Source organism: Panthera leo, chromosome A2 (genome assembly GCF_018350215.1).
Source record: "Panthera leo isolate Ple1 chromosome A2, P.leo_Ple1_pat1.1, whole genome shotgun sequence".
Classification (NCBI taxonomy): Eukaryota; Metazoa; Chordata; class Mammalia; order Carnivora; family Felidae; genus Panthera; species Panthera leo.
The window spans coordinates 31,356,061-31,372,348 of record NC_056680.1 but is presented as its reverse complement, the minus strand read 5'-3'; the positions used below and the strand labels follow the sequence as shown (position 1 = coordinate 31,372,348).

Sequence of the window (16,288 nt, the reverse complement as noted above, 5' to 3'; positions counted from 1 at the left end):
TGCACCCCTTCTGTGTGCACTCCTTTTTCTCTGCTCAGCATTCTACTGCAGGCAAGAGCCTATTCTCCTCCCCCGTCTATTTACTGATGGGTTTATCTCTTACCGGTATGGACTCATGATTTCCTCTTTTTTCAGTGGTTCATGAATCACTACTGTTTTCAATGATTTGAGGCTCAAATTGCTTAGCTTTGGCTAGTGGGGGCCCCTTGAGGTTGTGCCTGGTGTCCTTCTGGCAAACCTCCATCAGTTTTCAGGGTACCTGGGTGACTCATTCGGTTACACATCTGACTGTTGGTTTTGGCTCAGGTCACGATCTCACAGTTTTGTGAGCTCAAGACCCACGTCAGGCTCTGTGCTGATACCCCTGAGCCTGCTTGGGATCCTCTCTCTCCCATTATCTCTGCCCCGTATCTCTGCCTCTCTCAAATAAACTTAAAAAAAAATTTTTTCGTGATTTTCAAAAAATCCTTTTTCATTTGTAACACTTCCTTTCTGGCATAACAAGATGTTCCAGGCTCATACCTTCCCTTCTCCTGTCCTAGAATCAGCCATCCCTCCAGAGTTCTGATTCCTTTTAAGGGAGAATGGTAGAAACTAGCACGATTTATTTATCCCTTTTCCTATTAGTTGACATGTGAGTTGTTTCTAGTTCTAGGCTATTGTAAAATATTCTCTGAATATACTCTTTTACATTTTCTTGGACCTGTGCACTGACTCCTGTTAGGTCTATAATGAGGAGAAGCAATGGAAAGTCATATAATCTCCACTCTGTATACTCAACAGAAATAACATGAAGTCCACACACACACAAAAACGGACACAGATATTCAAAGCAGCTTTGTTGATAATCCGTGTGCGTGTGTGTGTGTGTGTGTGTGTGTGTATGCGTATGTATTTAGCTTCACTAGATATTGCTAAGTAGTTTTTCGAAGTGTTGTTACCATTAGTTTTGTCGGGGACGTGGAAGTTGTCGGTCCCGGCAGGTAGGGAAGAATAATCAGGGGCAGGCGTCATAATGGGGCATTGCAATCCAGAGACATGTTTTCTAGCAATGGCAGAACTGCTCATCTTCCAACAGATAATGAGTGGAAAATGCTGAGATTTTACCACCTGGTCTGCTCTTAAGCATCTCTTTAGAGACTGCTGCTTTAGGATGGGCAAGATGGAAGTTACTCAAGAATCTCCCGCTATCTGCGAAACAGTTTTTATTTCAGTGGTGCCAGTGACGGCACTTAGGAACTGCAGGGCCATTGCTGGGGGTACCTGCTGTTTTCTCAAACATTAGGGTCACGGTGTTGTTTTAAAAGTGCCTCCCCAGGGAAAGAAGGGGTGTCCCAGGGCCCCACTCACATCTTCCGGCCGTTAGGGGCCCATTTAAAACCCTGGGAACAGTCATTCCCGCAGCAGCCTGAGAGAGTAAATATCCCTCTGTGTACACCCAGGGAGTCACTTAGTGTTCCAGACATTTGAGATATGGAGCTTAGGGACAGCGGGCGCAGGAGAAAGCTGCTGGAGGCCAACAGGAAAGTGAGTCGGTCTGGTATCATGGGACTAGATACGAGGCTCCGTGTCAGTAGGAAGTGCTTGGGCATGGCCCAGCCTCTGCAGCTGAAACCTTCTGCGTCCAGAATATCTGTCCTCCGTACTTACAGCACGGCGTTAGATCAAAGAGGTATCTGAAGCCCTTTGTAGAAATTCTAAACACAGGAAGCATCACGCGTAAGAGGCACAGTGGACTCTTAGTAACTTCGATGAGCCTTTGTAGGAATTAGCACCTAGTAAAATGCATCTCTATGGATGCCTTTTAACCAGGTGCCCTCTCTGGGTGGACACTACCCCGCCACCCCCGCCGTGCCGTGGAATGGGGAAAGCCCTCGCACGCGCTTTCCAAGAGAGCTCTTGTGCCGTGTACAGCTGCAGAGCCGCGTGCAGCGATCCTGGGTAGATTCTGGTGGTTCAGATGAACCCGACTGCAACTCGTATTAACCTCCACGGTCCTCTCTTCTCTCTCCCCGTCCTGCCAGGCCTGTCCGCAGATGGTGGCGCCAAGCGCCAGGAGCACCTGTCCCGGTTTTCCATGCCTGACCTCAGCAAAGACTCTGGAATGAATGTCTCTGAGAAGCTGAGCAACATGGGCACTCTAAACTCGTCCATGCAGTTCCGGAGCGCAGAGTCAGTCCGCAGCCTGCTCTCCGCCCAGCAGTACCAGGAGATGGAGGGAAACCTCCACCAGCTCGGCAACCCCATCGGGTACAGAGACCTGCAGTCCCACGGAAGGATGCACCAGAGCTTTGACTTCGATGGAGGGATGGCAGGCAGCAAGCTGCCAGGGCAGGACGGCATGAGGATCCAGCCCATGAGCGAACGCACGCGGAGGAGAAGTACCTCCCGTGATGACAGTCGCCGCTTCCGACCTCACCGGTCCAGGCGTTCCCGGCGCTCTCGCTCCGACAACGCCCTGCACCTGGCCAGCGAGCGCGAGGCCATCTCCCGGTTAAAAGAAAGGCCCCCCCTCAGAGCCAGGGAGGACTATGACCAGTTCATGCGCCAGCGGAGCTTCCAGGAGAGCCTGGGCCAAGGCTCCCGCCGGGACCTGTACGGCCAGTGCCCGAGAACGGTGTCGGACCTGGCTCTGCAGAATGCCTTTGGGGAGCGATGGGGACCCTACTTCACCGAGTATGATTGGTGTTCCACCTGCTCTTCCTCTTCGGAGTCTGACAACGAGGGCTATTTCCTAGGAGAACCAATCCCCCAGCCCGCCCGCCTGCGCTACGTCACGAGCGACGAGCTGTTGCACAAATACAGCTCTTACGGCCTCCCCAAGTCTTCCACGTTAGGGGGCAGGGGACAGGTGCACAGCAGGAAGAGACAAAAGAGCAAAAACTGTATCATTTCCTAATACGATTGGGGTCAGGGAATGGGGGAAGATGGGAGCTAAGAATGTAAAGTCAGAAACTTGCACTGTTTTAAAATGTAAAGCGCTTTTGGGGGGGGTGGTTGCTGGAGGAGAAGAGGGAAACGCTGGCAGTTGATGGAGGCAAGGTCATAGACTGACTCAATAGGTAGTCGCAGTTCTCGGCATGTTGAATATTATTTGCACATTTCACTTTGGAAACGCTATAGACTCTGTGGAGGCCAGAGTTGGTCACCTCCTTCCCGTCAGTCTGTGTTGAGTCGCCTTTCGCAAGATGGCAAGTTGTTTCCCGCTCGCTTATATCCTCTCTGGCTCTCTCTTACTTTTAGGACCCTTTTTCCAGTAAGTAATTTGTTTATTAGCCAGGACCCCAGACTAAGTTATTTACATGTCCATTGTAAATGCAATGTAAATGAGAGTTCTGATAAAATATTTTTGTATTTTGTAATATCAAAGGAATTTCTATATCGTAGGACTCAGTGAAGCCTTGCATGCATACCCAGCGTCGTCTTTGAGTAGTATTCAGAGGTGGTCCAGGACCACCATTTGTTGTTTTTTTTTTCTTTTTTCTATACAAATTTGTTACATGTCAGTGAGACCTTTTTCAAAGGAGTTTATTCAATTTGGCTTTTTGTGGCTGAAAAAAAAAAAATTAACTATTACACCCAAAGCATTTTATGCTCCATTCCATCTTCAGGAGAGACATCCTTAGGTCTGCTCCCACCCTCGGTAGAATTTATTCTCTACAAAGTGATAGTAATTTTTATTAAAATTGCAAACGTAACTTTTGCCAATTAGAGAAACCAACCGGTGTCAGTCAAGTCCCGTGAGACACGCCATCCCTGCTGGGAACACTGAAGTTGCTCACTGTTGACCTGTCCCTTGGGGATAGTGAAAGTGCCCGTGAGTGGTGCCGTTGTGTGATGTCCGCATGACGTTGTTTTGAATGTGGCATTATTTTCTGGTGCTCATGTTTCCTGGATTATATTATCTGCTTTCCTTTACCAAGGCAGACGGAACAGCTGCCTTAGCCTGACAACCGGTTGTCCTCAGTGCAAACTTAGGCATTAGACATTTAGGGGCAGAAGGGTTCTGAGGGGCTCTGGGAGTGACGGGGGGTCACATGCAGATTGTATGCCATGCATGGAGAAGGAACAAGGCAGCTTCAAAGCAGAAAGCAGGTCAAGGGTAGAGACTGAAGGGGAATATGAAGGAAGGTCAGAGCAAAGAACTTCTGGAAAGGAAGTAGACTAGCGGTGACCACTACCTTGAATAACCCCGCAGTGCTTGTGGAAGGAGTCCAGTTTAACCCACCCCGTAACCAGAGTGTCTGGGTTACCCAGGAGAAGGAGCTGCTCAGGAGATTTCAGGGTAATGGCCTTGCAAACCAACCATTGTTGAGAAGGGGATTTCCATTTTGAACTTTGGGGACTGTTGGTCAGACAGAAAATGGGCTCAAAAGTGAGTTTGCTTAAAGAAGACATTTAGCGGTTGTGTTGTTTATAGTAAAAAAAAAAAAACAAAAAAAAAAACCTTCCTACCTTGCTTCGGTTCAAGATGAAGCGCTTGCTTTCTGTTCCATTCTCCTCCTCCTTTTAATGGATTGTGGCGGTTGAAATAATCCATTGGAGGACCCACCTTTAGTGAGATGTACTGTGGATGTAGTACACGGCGTATCTCAGTGGCCATCTGCCATGGTGAGGTGAGTGTGGTCTCTTTTCAGTATAGTAGTTAATATTTTCTAGTATTTTCTTATGGAGAGAATGTGAAAAGTGGCTTTTCAGACACCATCCCAAATGGGTCTGGGGAATAGAAGGCTATAAAGGATGTGGAAATGGCACTCCATTCAGGATGTATACAAATAATTTGCTTTTCAGGTATTAATATGACATTTGTCATTGTCACTGATTTTTTAAAAAAGCAATGCAAATGTTGGTTGTGGCTGTTTTCCGCATGCTATCTTCATTATCTAAATGCTTCATTAATTATCCAAGCCTCCGGAGAATTAACTCTATTACGTTTGTATAGTAAGTTTGTAAACTGCTTGGCAAAACTGATTAAGAAATACTGTGCAGCACCATGCTACTGAAGTGGCCGGTTTCTGGTAGAAATCGGGCGAGTCCAATGTGGAGTTTTGAGTTCCTTGGTTGACGAGAATAAAAAGGCATTTTGGAAAAAGAAAAGAGAGACAAAAGTAGATCGCTTAACGTAGCCAACAGCTGAAAAATAACGTCTGTCCTCTCTAGCCTGGAATCCAATGAAAGAAATTCTCCTGGTAAAAAAAAAAAAAAAAAAAGCTGCTTTCTAACTCCATCCTTTTCAGAGTACCTCTTACTTTCCCCAGATGAGGCTTTAGCCACCATCCGCAGAAAGAAGATGGTAACCAGAAATCAACACGGAACCATATCCCAACAAGGGATGGGAGGAATAAGGGATTTCGGATCTAGCGGTGCAGGGAGCGTCCGGCAGCCGAACTGGTCCGAGCTTGAGATGTAGTGAGAGGCAGGCCTCAGGGCCACACTGGGTGTAAACAAGGTCACCTCCATGTTTTCTATCCCTGCTCCCCACCCCACATGCAGCCAAGCACCTTACAGAGAATGCCCACGAGGACGGTTAAATCGTCACAAAGATGACGGGACCTCCAAGTGAGTGCCCTGGGGAAAGCAGGATGTCACTGCGTTAGGAATTACACCTCTTCGTGATACCTTAAACGTAACATCGCAGAATCCTGTTCCCAAACACTCAATGCATTCTTTTCTGAGGCAAGAACTTTGGGTCCTTACCGGATTCCTCCCGCATAACCATGAGCTCTTCTCGGTCAAGTTTTGCCTGCGAGTGGGGCTTGCAGTCACCTCTTCGTAGATCATCCTATTATCCTCAGTAGACTGTTCTAGAAAAGTAATCTCTCTTTTCCTAGTTTCCTCTCTTCTCTAATGCCTTAGGTTTGTTTGGTTTTTCTACCTCTCTTCATAGTGATCTTCTTGCCTTTTGGTTAAAACCACAACTTTGGAGTTAAGCTCATTTCTTATCGCTGCTCAATTCATTGGCAACAGAACTGGCTGTTTCCCAGGAAGAAGTAGCCATTGACAGTTTCCTGAATGGCCCTGCCAATACATACAACCCTTGATACTGTGAACAGGTTTCTTGGCAGGCTGGTGGCATCGAGTGTGGCATTCAGGTACCCCCCCCTTCCTTCTGTCATATACTTCTGGGATCTCTACCAAGCGTGAAGGTGAACGAGGTGAGGGAGATCAGAACCATGTTTCCTGGTCATGCGCAGGTTCAAGGCAGGTAGAATTCCTAGCGTTGGTTGGTCGATGCCTGCTTTCTACGTTTACCTTCTCATCTCTAGTCGTTCTTTTCTGCTCTCAGCCAGCCCCGTGAACATTTCCAGTAGGGGGCCAGAAGGCAGCTCCTTTTCATCTTCTTTTCACATTCTGTAGGATTTTCTTGCACTGCAACAAATTATATTTCCTTCCCCTCCTGCAGTGGCTTTCTGCTTCTGGGGTACCACTTGCCATTGCCGAGCTCAGGTGCAGCCGGTGATGACATCTGGGTGGCACAGGCTCTGGAGTCCCTGTAGCCTGGGCAGGTATCATCGAAGTGTCCCTGTGTGCTCTCCCAGAGAGCATGGATACAGCCTCAGAAATCTTTGTGACCCTCCAACCAACCAGGATCGGTCGAATAGAACTGAGGTTATTTGATAACACAGCTGATCTGTGAACCAGTTTTTATGTATCTTTCCATCTTTTGCCATTGGCCCCCAAACGGTACACCAGCCATTTAGGAAGCATCACGGTGGATGCTAAAAGTGGAGGCTGACTTCTTAAAGCAAAACAAAGACCGGTCTCTGTGGCCTCCTCTTCCATTCTCGTGTTCTTGGCCGATTATTACAGGCAGCCTTCTGTTCATCCTCTTGCAGAGGTCAGATAAGAGAGGCCATCTCATTCTTTGTCTAATCCCACCTTCTAACAAGAAATAACACAAGCATTTCAATTCCAAGGAGAAGTACTCTTTGCATATCTCTGTCTAACAGAAACCAGATGCTAACGCCTGAGAAGGAGGATCTATCTGTGACAAAGGAAAAGTGGAAAATGAAACCAGTTATCTGACCGTTTCATGCCAGAAGAGTTGCTGTTAGCGACTGTTTCGCACCTTCAGGGCTTTGAAATGGGCCCTGTGGACAGCCTTCTGGCTGCAGGGCTCAGCTAAGCCTCCTCTCCTGATTTGGAAGGCAGTTTCAGATTGCCACCTTTTGAGGTACGTCTCTGGAAGTACCGGGGAAGTAGAAATGAGAGCTTTGCCTTGCCTCCAGTGCTTGGTCCCTTGGGGGCCTCAGCAGACACCCGAACTGGTTTGTCTGACCACTTGGAAGCAGTTGTCAAGGTTAGGACCAAGAAACGATTGGATTCTTTTTTCATTTTCTCATAATAGTAGCCCAGTCAACACAAGACTGCCATAAGCCATGACTCACTATTGGGAGCTATAGTCTTTTATAAGCTTACTTCCTGCTGACAAAACTAGCTTTCCCCAAGGGAAATTAAAAAAAGGAGGGAGGGAAGTCATGTAGCGTAGGAAAACATTTCTGGTGATTTAGGATAGAAAAAATTGCTCTATCCTGAGACTTTTCAGAGACATCCCTTCACCCTACTGGGCACTTGGCCATTCATGTTCAATAGGTCACACTGACCAACCTTTTGAGAATTTTTTGGAGAGAGTTACCCACTAGCAAGGTCTGTTCTCCAGCCTCTCTAGTTGATACTCCTGTGTTTCCGCAATGCATTTTCGTTCTATCGTGGACCCTGACTTAACACTCTAAGGTCTACAAGTCCTTCATTTTCCTTAGCAAATTAGGACTTTGGCATTTTTCCTTCTCCCAAACACATTCTTTCCTGTACAGAATTGCGTTGCCCATCTCCTGCTTTAACTCCAAGTGCATAAACAAAACCTCAGAGGGTCTGAGAAGGTGAGGCAGGCCAGACTCCGTGTTGTGTGTCGAATGTCAAGGCATTTGTTAAGAAGGTCTGCAACAGGCCTTTGGTGTGGGCTCTGCCAGAGACTGTTGTGAACACTTTGCTTGAGATCCGTGCCCTGTAAAATGGATATGTTTTACTGATGTCTGTAATACATTTGTAAACTTCCAATAAAATTTGAATAAAAGAAATGTTGCCGTTCTTCTCGGCCCTCCCTCCCTTTCCGGGTTTTTTTGAAATCTCTGCCTTTGAGTGGCTCAACAAAGAAGACAGAGGCTGCACATGTCTGGAGGTAAGATTTCCTATGGAGGATGAACCTGACAGTGCGGATCGGATTTTTCAACTTCAGCACTATCGACGGTTAGAATCAGTTCGTTCTTTGTGGCGGAGGACTGACCTGTGCCTTGTAGGAAGGTTGGCAACATCGCTGACCTTTCTACGCTCTAGATGCTCGTGGTAGGTACCCCCTGTTCCGAGTTGTGACAACCAAAAATCTCTCCGTGCATCACGCCCATACGATGGCTGCTGTCAAAAAAATAAAGGATAAAAACAGGTGTGGGTGAGGACGCGAAGAAATCGCAACCCTCGTATACCGTGGATGAGACTGTGGAGATGGTGCATCCTCTGTGGAAAACACTACAGCAGTTTCTCACTAATTTAAACGTCGAACTACCGTACTTGTGGGCAGATACTGAAGAGAATTAAAAGCACGGCCTCAGAAGGATAGGAGCGCCCCTGCGCTCGTAGTGGCATTATCCACAATAGCTAAAAGGTGGAAGCGACCCACATGTCCATTAGTGGGCAAACGGATGAACGAGATGTGGTGTAGACATATAGCGTGCCGTGTCATTCAGTCTTAAAAAGAAGAAAATCCCGTCCCATGCTACAACATAGATGAACCTAGAGGACCTCCTGTGCAGTGAAATGAACCAGTCACAAAAAGGCCAATAATTCCTAACTCCACTGACCCGAGACACCAAGGGTAGATTCGTAGCGATGAAAAATAGAATGGGGGTTTCCAAAGGGCTGAGAGGAGAGGAGAACTGGGAGTTATGTAATGGGTATAAAGTTCCAGTTTTTCAAAAGGAAAAATCTGGCAGTTGTTGGTACAACATACTACCAAACTCTGCACTTAGAAATGGTGAATTGTATCTTTATTTTACCACAATTAAAAAATATCTCGACACATTGTTGAACGTCCCTTGGGGACAAAATCACTCCTGGTTGAGAATCACCAGTTTTTGTTTTTGTTTTTGTTTTTTTAATGTTTGTTTATTTTGACGCAAAGCCCAACACAGGGCTCGATCGCACAAACCGTGAAATCGCGATCTGAGCCAAAATCAAGAGACACTCAACCGAGTCACCCAAGCGCCCCAAGAACCATCGGTTTAAATGTTTTGCTTTCTTAGCATCTCTGTTCCTTGAGGATTCTAGAAACCGATTCCTACCCAGGCCACATGGTTAATTTTCAGTTATTAGCAGGAGTTGAAAACAAGTGACTCCAAAATATCCGTATTAGCTTTTAAGGAAATGTGTCATCTAGGGAATTCTGTCCACGAATATGTTATGGTTAGGGTGGCGTTCATAGTGTCTAGGAGCCAGGACCAAAGCAGTATGTAAATCAGATTTTCCCGTGTCTGATCCATGACATCCGGGAGTTGCTGGAAAACTGTGATAACATTCTTTCAACAAATATTTATTGAGAACCTGCTGAATGCTGGACACTATGCTAGGTGCTTGGAATACAGCAACATACAAACAAAACTTTACCCTAAAGGAGCTTACAAACTCGACTTGCCACCAGGAATGAAATATGAAATAACAAATATTGTCACCCACCCTAACCATGGGGACTTGGCATTCCAGACAAGACTTACTTCTTTCTAAGGCCTTCTGAGAGCCTTTGCATGAAGACTCGAGTTGTGTTGGAAATGACAATTACCGTGCTTGTTCTGTTCACAGACCTTCCTGGGGACCATGGCCCTCAGGCAGCCATGGTTTTACTATATGACCCCCCTCTTCCTCCTCTCCAGCCAAAATGATTGGAGTCGAGAGTGGCACCTAGCCAGCAATCTATAAGTGATGTAACACAAACCAGTAAAATGGACCAGGCTCCCTCTCTCCAAAATGTAAACTAAGGAATCCTGAGAGACTGAGGCTGTTGGCAATGCAGGCTGAAGCCGGGAGGATGTATAGGGAGGGCAGCCAGGACCCACAAGCATCAGGGCAGGATGAAGGATGGAGGAGCAGAAGCTCAGGCAGAGAGCAGGACCAAGAATACAGATGCATGTGACCCCAGGGAGATCACATGTGACCCACAGGAGCTGGTCCCTGGGACTTCCTCACATTCCACTGAACACATTCCACTTCCTGCCCCAGAGGTACTCTTCTAGGATCAGCACGCGATTTAGGTCCTTCCCACACCCTGTGCTTGTGTATCATTACATCATGCACTTTCATCAACTTTTTTTTTTAATGTTTATTTTTGAGAGAGACACACAGGGTGGATGAGGGGCAGAGAGAGAGGAAGACACAGAATCCCCCCCGATGCGGGGCTCGAACCACGAACCGTGAGATCAGGACGCTTCATGAGATCATGAAGTCGGACGCCTAACCGACTGAGCCACCCGTGCTTTTTTCAGCTCTTACTTGCACTCAAGTGTTCCTTGCAACCCTAATTAACACACTGAAGGATGGGGGCACCTAGGTTAATTGTCCGACTTCAGCTCAGGTTATGATGATCTCCTGGTTCGTGAGTTCAAGCTCTGTGTCGGGGTCTGTGCTAACAGCACAGAGCCTACTTGGGATTCTCTCGCTCTCCCTCTCTTTCTCCCCCTTCAGCACTCACGCCTTTTCTCTCTCTCTCCCAAAAAAAGATAAAACTTGAAAAAATATATACATGAAGGATGAATTCTGAATGGCAGCTCCCACACCTTTTATTTGGCTCCCCTTGAGCAGTTTAATCCCATTTCGGCCACTTGTTGTGTCATCTCAGAAAATGTGCCGGTCCTCTTTGAGCCTCAGTTTTTATCTCACTAATGGGAGAGTAATGGAGTTGTGTGGGTTTACAGGAATAATGCAGGTCAACCTCCTAGTTCTGTGTCTGCCACTGTAAGAGCTCGAAACGTTATCTGTCGCTGCCATTACTATCCATCATCATCAACAACTCAAAGAGTAGCAGAAAGTAGATGCCATTGGTATCCCAGCCTCATTTATTTTATCTTAATGAAGCATTGAACAGGAGTTAGCGACGTCCCAGGAAGGCCTGCGTCTTTACCACGTGTAAGAAATGCCTGCAATTTACTAAACGAAGCCAGTCTCCTAGTCCTACTCACGTTCTGTCTGGTTCAGTGGCTCTGGGGTCAAGCCCAGAATATGCTTTTGTAATAAGGTCTTTCAAGTCATTCCAGTCCAGCAGGGTTAAGGACCACACATGACAAATCTCTGACTTAACCTATGTTTGTCTGTTTGTCTTCTCCCAAAGCAAACAAAAAACATGTCTGCCAGTCCCACCCGCTTCAGAACAATCTGATATCGATCCCAGTGGTCAGGATGGAAAGATCTGAGCCTGGAGCTTATAATACAATTTTGGAGGATCTGAGATATGTTCAGTTTTTCCCAGGAGTGACAGTCTCCACAAATAGAAGTGTAGTTTAACTGACTTTAATTTTTCAGAATATATATATATATATATATATGTGTGTGTGTGTGTATATATATATATATATATATATATATATATATAAAATCTTACAGTGAAATCCAGTCTAACAATTATATTTGGATCTGAGAATTGCTACTCTCGGCTCAGAGCCAATGGGTTCCATGCATCAAAATTACCTTGGTAGTAATTTTGTAATTCCAGAGGTCCTGGCCCCATCCCTAGAAAGTCTGATTCAGGAGGTTTATAGCAGCAAACTGCATTTTTCATAAACCTTCAGGGATCTGAGGCCACCCTTGGGAGAAAGGGCTCTGAGCCTCTCTCACCATGGGAGACCCGTCCCCTGAGAGCCCTTTGTGTTGCATGCAGTCCAGCTTGTGTTACAAAGCTTCACGCTGGAAGAGGCTTCTCAAATGTTTATCTACCATAGGTGTGGACACTGGTTTACTTTTGGCCCCCAGTGAGAAACTGCAGCCCCATTGGAAAACCGATGCCAGGGTAACTTCTAAATACAACTAATTTTGTCTGAGAGAGATGTCAAGACTAGAGCCCCAGAACGAAAGCTTCTGGGAGGATGCCGTAGATAAATAATCAAAAACAAACACATGCTGAAGTTTAGGGGGAGGTGGTTAAACCGTTAAATGACACAATCATACCCGGCAGGAGAGGAGATGATTTAAGAGCTTTCTCGGCAAAATACTAGCAGGTACTCGTTCCCCTGCTCGGTTGGTGATTCTAGAGAGAAAACAGATCATCAAGGCTGATGGGCAACTTTGTGCCATTAACACGAAACAAGTTAGCCAACAGATGAGACCAGAAGTATCCGAAAGTAAACACGATAACCTGAGGAATTGGGGCCATAAAAGGCAGGTGTCTTAGGCCACGTTCTTTGGATTTCACGTGGTCAAAAGTTACTTCAAGGTAACTTGAGCAATAAGGAAACAGAATTTCTTTGCAGAGTAATATGTGTCTTATAAGAACCTAAGGGCAGCCTCTTCATGAGAGCCTGGAACCAGGAAGAGGAAAGCCAACAAGAGGTCAAAAGTGTTCTATCCCAATTTTTGAACCTGTTTTCCTCCAGTTGTCTCCTTAGTCTTCTGCCTTTGCTTTTGCGCGTTTGAGGAGCTCATGGACATCTGTGGCCCCCACAGCTCCTGAGTGGCCATCCCCCACATTGAACCCCTTGTTCTCCGGAAAAAACCCTCTGGTTAGCCCAACTTGGACCAGGCACTCCTTCCTGTCGGAGGAAAGGAGGTGACTCCTAGTGCTAGCCTGCTGGCAGCGTGCTAGTGTTTGCAGGTGAGGAAACAGTTTTCAGACAGAGAGTCCTGGGGTGAGTGGACACCCCAAAATGTATCTCCTGTAAGAACTATCCTATAACATCCCCAGGGAAGACCCCGGACTGTTATCTGTTGGATGTATTTCTAAACAGTCGTTCGTTCTCTATTTATCAAATTGGAGGCACCTCTCAAGGGAAAGTTTTTCCAGCCCCCAAACCCCCCGACTCCCGCTGGCCCAGTCTCAGCCAAGTATTGCATTCAAAGAAACACAATCCAGGAACCAAAAATATTATAAATCTATACTTAGTCTATCAAATCTGTACTGTCTCTCAAGGAAAGACCAAAGGAAAGGTGCATTCTGATTGTTGTTGTTGTTGTTTTGGGTTTATTTATTTATTTATTTTGAGAGAGAGAGTGAGCAGGAGAGGGGCAGAGAGAGAGAGGGAGAGAGAGAATCCCAAGCGGGTTCCACACCATCAGCGCAGAGCCCAATGTGGGGCTCAAACTCACACGCTGTGAGATCATGACCTGATCTGAAGTCAAGAGTCAGATGCTTAACTGACTGAGCCACCCAGGCATCCCGGAAAAGGTGAATTCTTAAGGCCTGGCATATATCTTCAGATTCTCTCTATCCATAGTGGCACCTCCACTATCCTGCACATGGTTTTCATGGGGCCTAACGTACAATAGACGCTCAAAAAATATTTTGAAGGGATGTCAAAAGGAAGATTCCTAAAGATCTTGGGTCAGTAAATTAAAAGGGCCAAGAGAGGGGCGCCTGGGTGGCTCAGTCGGTTGGGCGTCCGACTTCGGCTGAGGTCATGATCTCACGGCCCGTGAGTTCGAGCCCCGTGTCGGGCTCTGGGCTGACAGCTCGGAGCCTGGAGCCTGGTTCAGATTCTTTGTCTCCCTCTCTCTGACCCTCTCCCGTTCATGCTCTGTCTCTCTCTGTCTTTAATAAACATTAAAAAAAAAAAAATTTAAAAAAAAAAAAAAAGGGCCAAGAGAGATCACGGACTGAGTCTTACACATCCCTGAGTGTTCAAGTTCCCTATGATACTCCAGCTTTCCTTCTGAGGTGAAGGCTTTTTTCCTCTGGATGATGAGTTGCTACGAGGCAAAATTTCACTCCAAGCCCCCTATCAGTGGCTGTGATCAGGTTTGCATTACTGAATTTACCCCAAATTGTTTTTTTTTTTAACTCCAGCTAAGCATACTATTTTCCAATTTCAAGGAGTAATAGTGCCCTTAGACTCCATAATGAAGCCACCAACATTTCAAGTACTATCAACTATAAATGCAAAATCTAAAGTGAAGGGCTTATGCCACTGAATTATAACCAGATGATTTATGATATAATGAAAGATCCATCACTAGGAAGTGAGGGTTTAAGAAAATCAAATCCGTATTGATCTGGAAAAATGCTACCCGGGAATAAACTTATATCAGCAAATGGAATAAATTACCATATTTCAACATACTTCTTTCATGGGTCTAGTGCTAATTACACCACCGTTGTTTATTGGAAAATGTGCCTGAGCAAGCCAGAACAGAATCCAAGCACACTTAGTGGATAATAGAAATCTACAGCTGAATTAGAAATAAATGGTACAACACTTAATAAAAGCCCTAATGGCAGAAGAAACACAAAAAAAGAAGTTGATGCTTTCTACCTAGTAATGAAAAGTGAGCCTAGCCAAAGCAAATGTTTTTCCAACATTTCAGATAAAATCAACTCTATTTATAGTAAACAGGAGCCCCACAGACAAAGGTTTGCAACGGTGTGCATTCAAAAGGTAGATGATGTTGGGGCACCTGGGTGGCTCACTGAGTTGAGCGTCCAGCTTCAGCTCAGGTCATGATCTCATGGTTGGTGAGTTTGAGCCCCGCCGCGATCGTTCTGCTGTCAGCACAGAACCCGCTTAAGATCCTCGGTCTCCCACTCTCTCAGCCTCTCCCCCGCTTTCTCTCTCTCTCTTAAAAATAAACAAACTTAAAATTAAAAAAAAGGTAGATAAGCTTCTCAAGTTCCACATATGAGTGAAAACATTTGATATCTTTCTCTGACTGACTTATTTCACTTAGCATAATACCCTCCAGTTCCATCCACGTTGCTGCAAATGGCAGGAGTTCATACTTTCTCATTGCCAGGTTAGTATTCCATTGTATGTATAAACCACATCTTCTTTATCCATTCACCAGTTGATGGAGATCTAGGCTCTTAGACCATGAGGAAAGGGAAGGTGGAAAAAAAAATAGTTACAAACAGAGAGGGAGGGAGGCAAACCATAAGAGACTCTTAAATACAGAGAACAAACTGCGGGTTGATCGGAGGGCGGGGGAGAGGGGAAAGTGGGTGATGGGCATCGAGGAGGGCACTTGTTGGGATGAGCACTGGATGTTGTATGTAAGCGATGAACCACGGGAATCTACCCCCAAAACCAAGAGCACACTTTACACACTGTATGTTAGCCAATTTGACAGTAAGTTATTTTTAAAAATAATTTTAAAATAAATTATTTTATTAAAAATACATTTAAAATTTTTTTAATTTTAAAAAATTTAAAAAGGTAGATAATGCTCTTGCCACAATATTTTTAGAGATATTGAAACCAGTTTACTTGTTCTACAATCTAGAGTTTTCTTTCATTTCTTTTTGCCACATTGGAAAAACAGACCTTGTCACCTGAAAATACACAGTGTGAGATGACATTTTCCTAGCCAATAAGAGAGATCCAAGAACTATGGACCCCCACCAAAGTCAGTAGTGAATTCTTCTGATCTAGAAAGAGAGGCAAGAACTATATTCCTTTCATTTCAAAATTATTCCCAGATAAAGAACCCAGGAAAGGGGTGGCTGAGCCTGGGTGGCTCAGTTGGTTAAGCGTCCCGATTTTGGCTCAGGTCATGATCTCACAGTTCGTGGGTTCCAGCTCCACATTGGGCTCTGTGCTGACAGCTCAGGGCCTAGAGCCCACTGGGTATTCTGTGTCTCCCTCTATCTCTCTGCTTCTCTCCTGCTCATGCTCTCTCTCTCTCTGTCTCAAAAACGAATACACATTTTAAAAAAATTTTTTTAAAAAGGAACCAGGAAAGAAATTGGCTCATTTATTTGCAAAATCTGTCCCCTAAATATCATGTCAACTGTGTCAAAGTTGTTTCTCAATTCTGCACAATAATTCACAAGAAGTGTTGTATAAAGAATGGGCATGTCTGCAACATTTAATGCACATTGAATGAGCCTGTGTTCCCTTCCACTCCCAGCCCCCTTGTGGCTGGGTGGAGTCATGTGACTAGTGCTGGCCAAAGAACTGAGAGGAAGTGAGGTGTCACCTCCAGACTAATGCTGTGAATCACCCCTATGCATTTCATTTGCCTACCATTTCTCCTCCCAAGCCACGTGATCTGGATGCCTCAGGTTGAGATGCTGAGTCACTGGACAGAAGCAGATCTCCCTGCG

General features: G+C 45.6%; 1 protein-coding gene across 3 annotated transcripts in view; it reads left to right on the top strand.

The window, feature by feature from the left end:
* PRICKLE2 (prickle planar cell polarity protein 2) overlaps positions 1 to 8,080 on the top strand; it is a 321,553-nt gene extending 313,473 nt beyond the window's left edge. For all 3 annotated transcript variants that reach the window (XM_042929904.1, XM_042929903.1, XM_042929905.1), the window contains one exon: positions 2,025 to 8,080. In XM_042929904.1, the coding sequence (XP_042785838.1) occupies positions 2,025 to 2,899 (875 nt within the window). In that variant the 3' untranslated portion in view covers positions 2,900 to 8,080. The remainder of the gene's footprint in view (positions 1 to 2,024) is intronic.
* Positions 8,081 to 16,288: the final 8,208 nt, after the last annotated feature.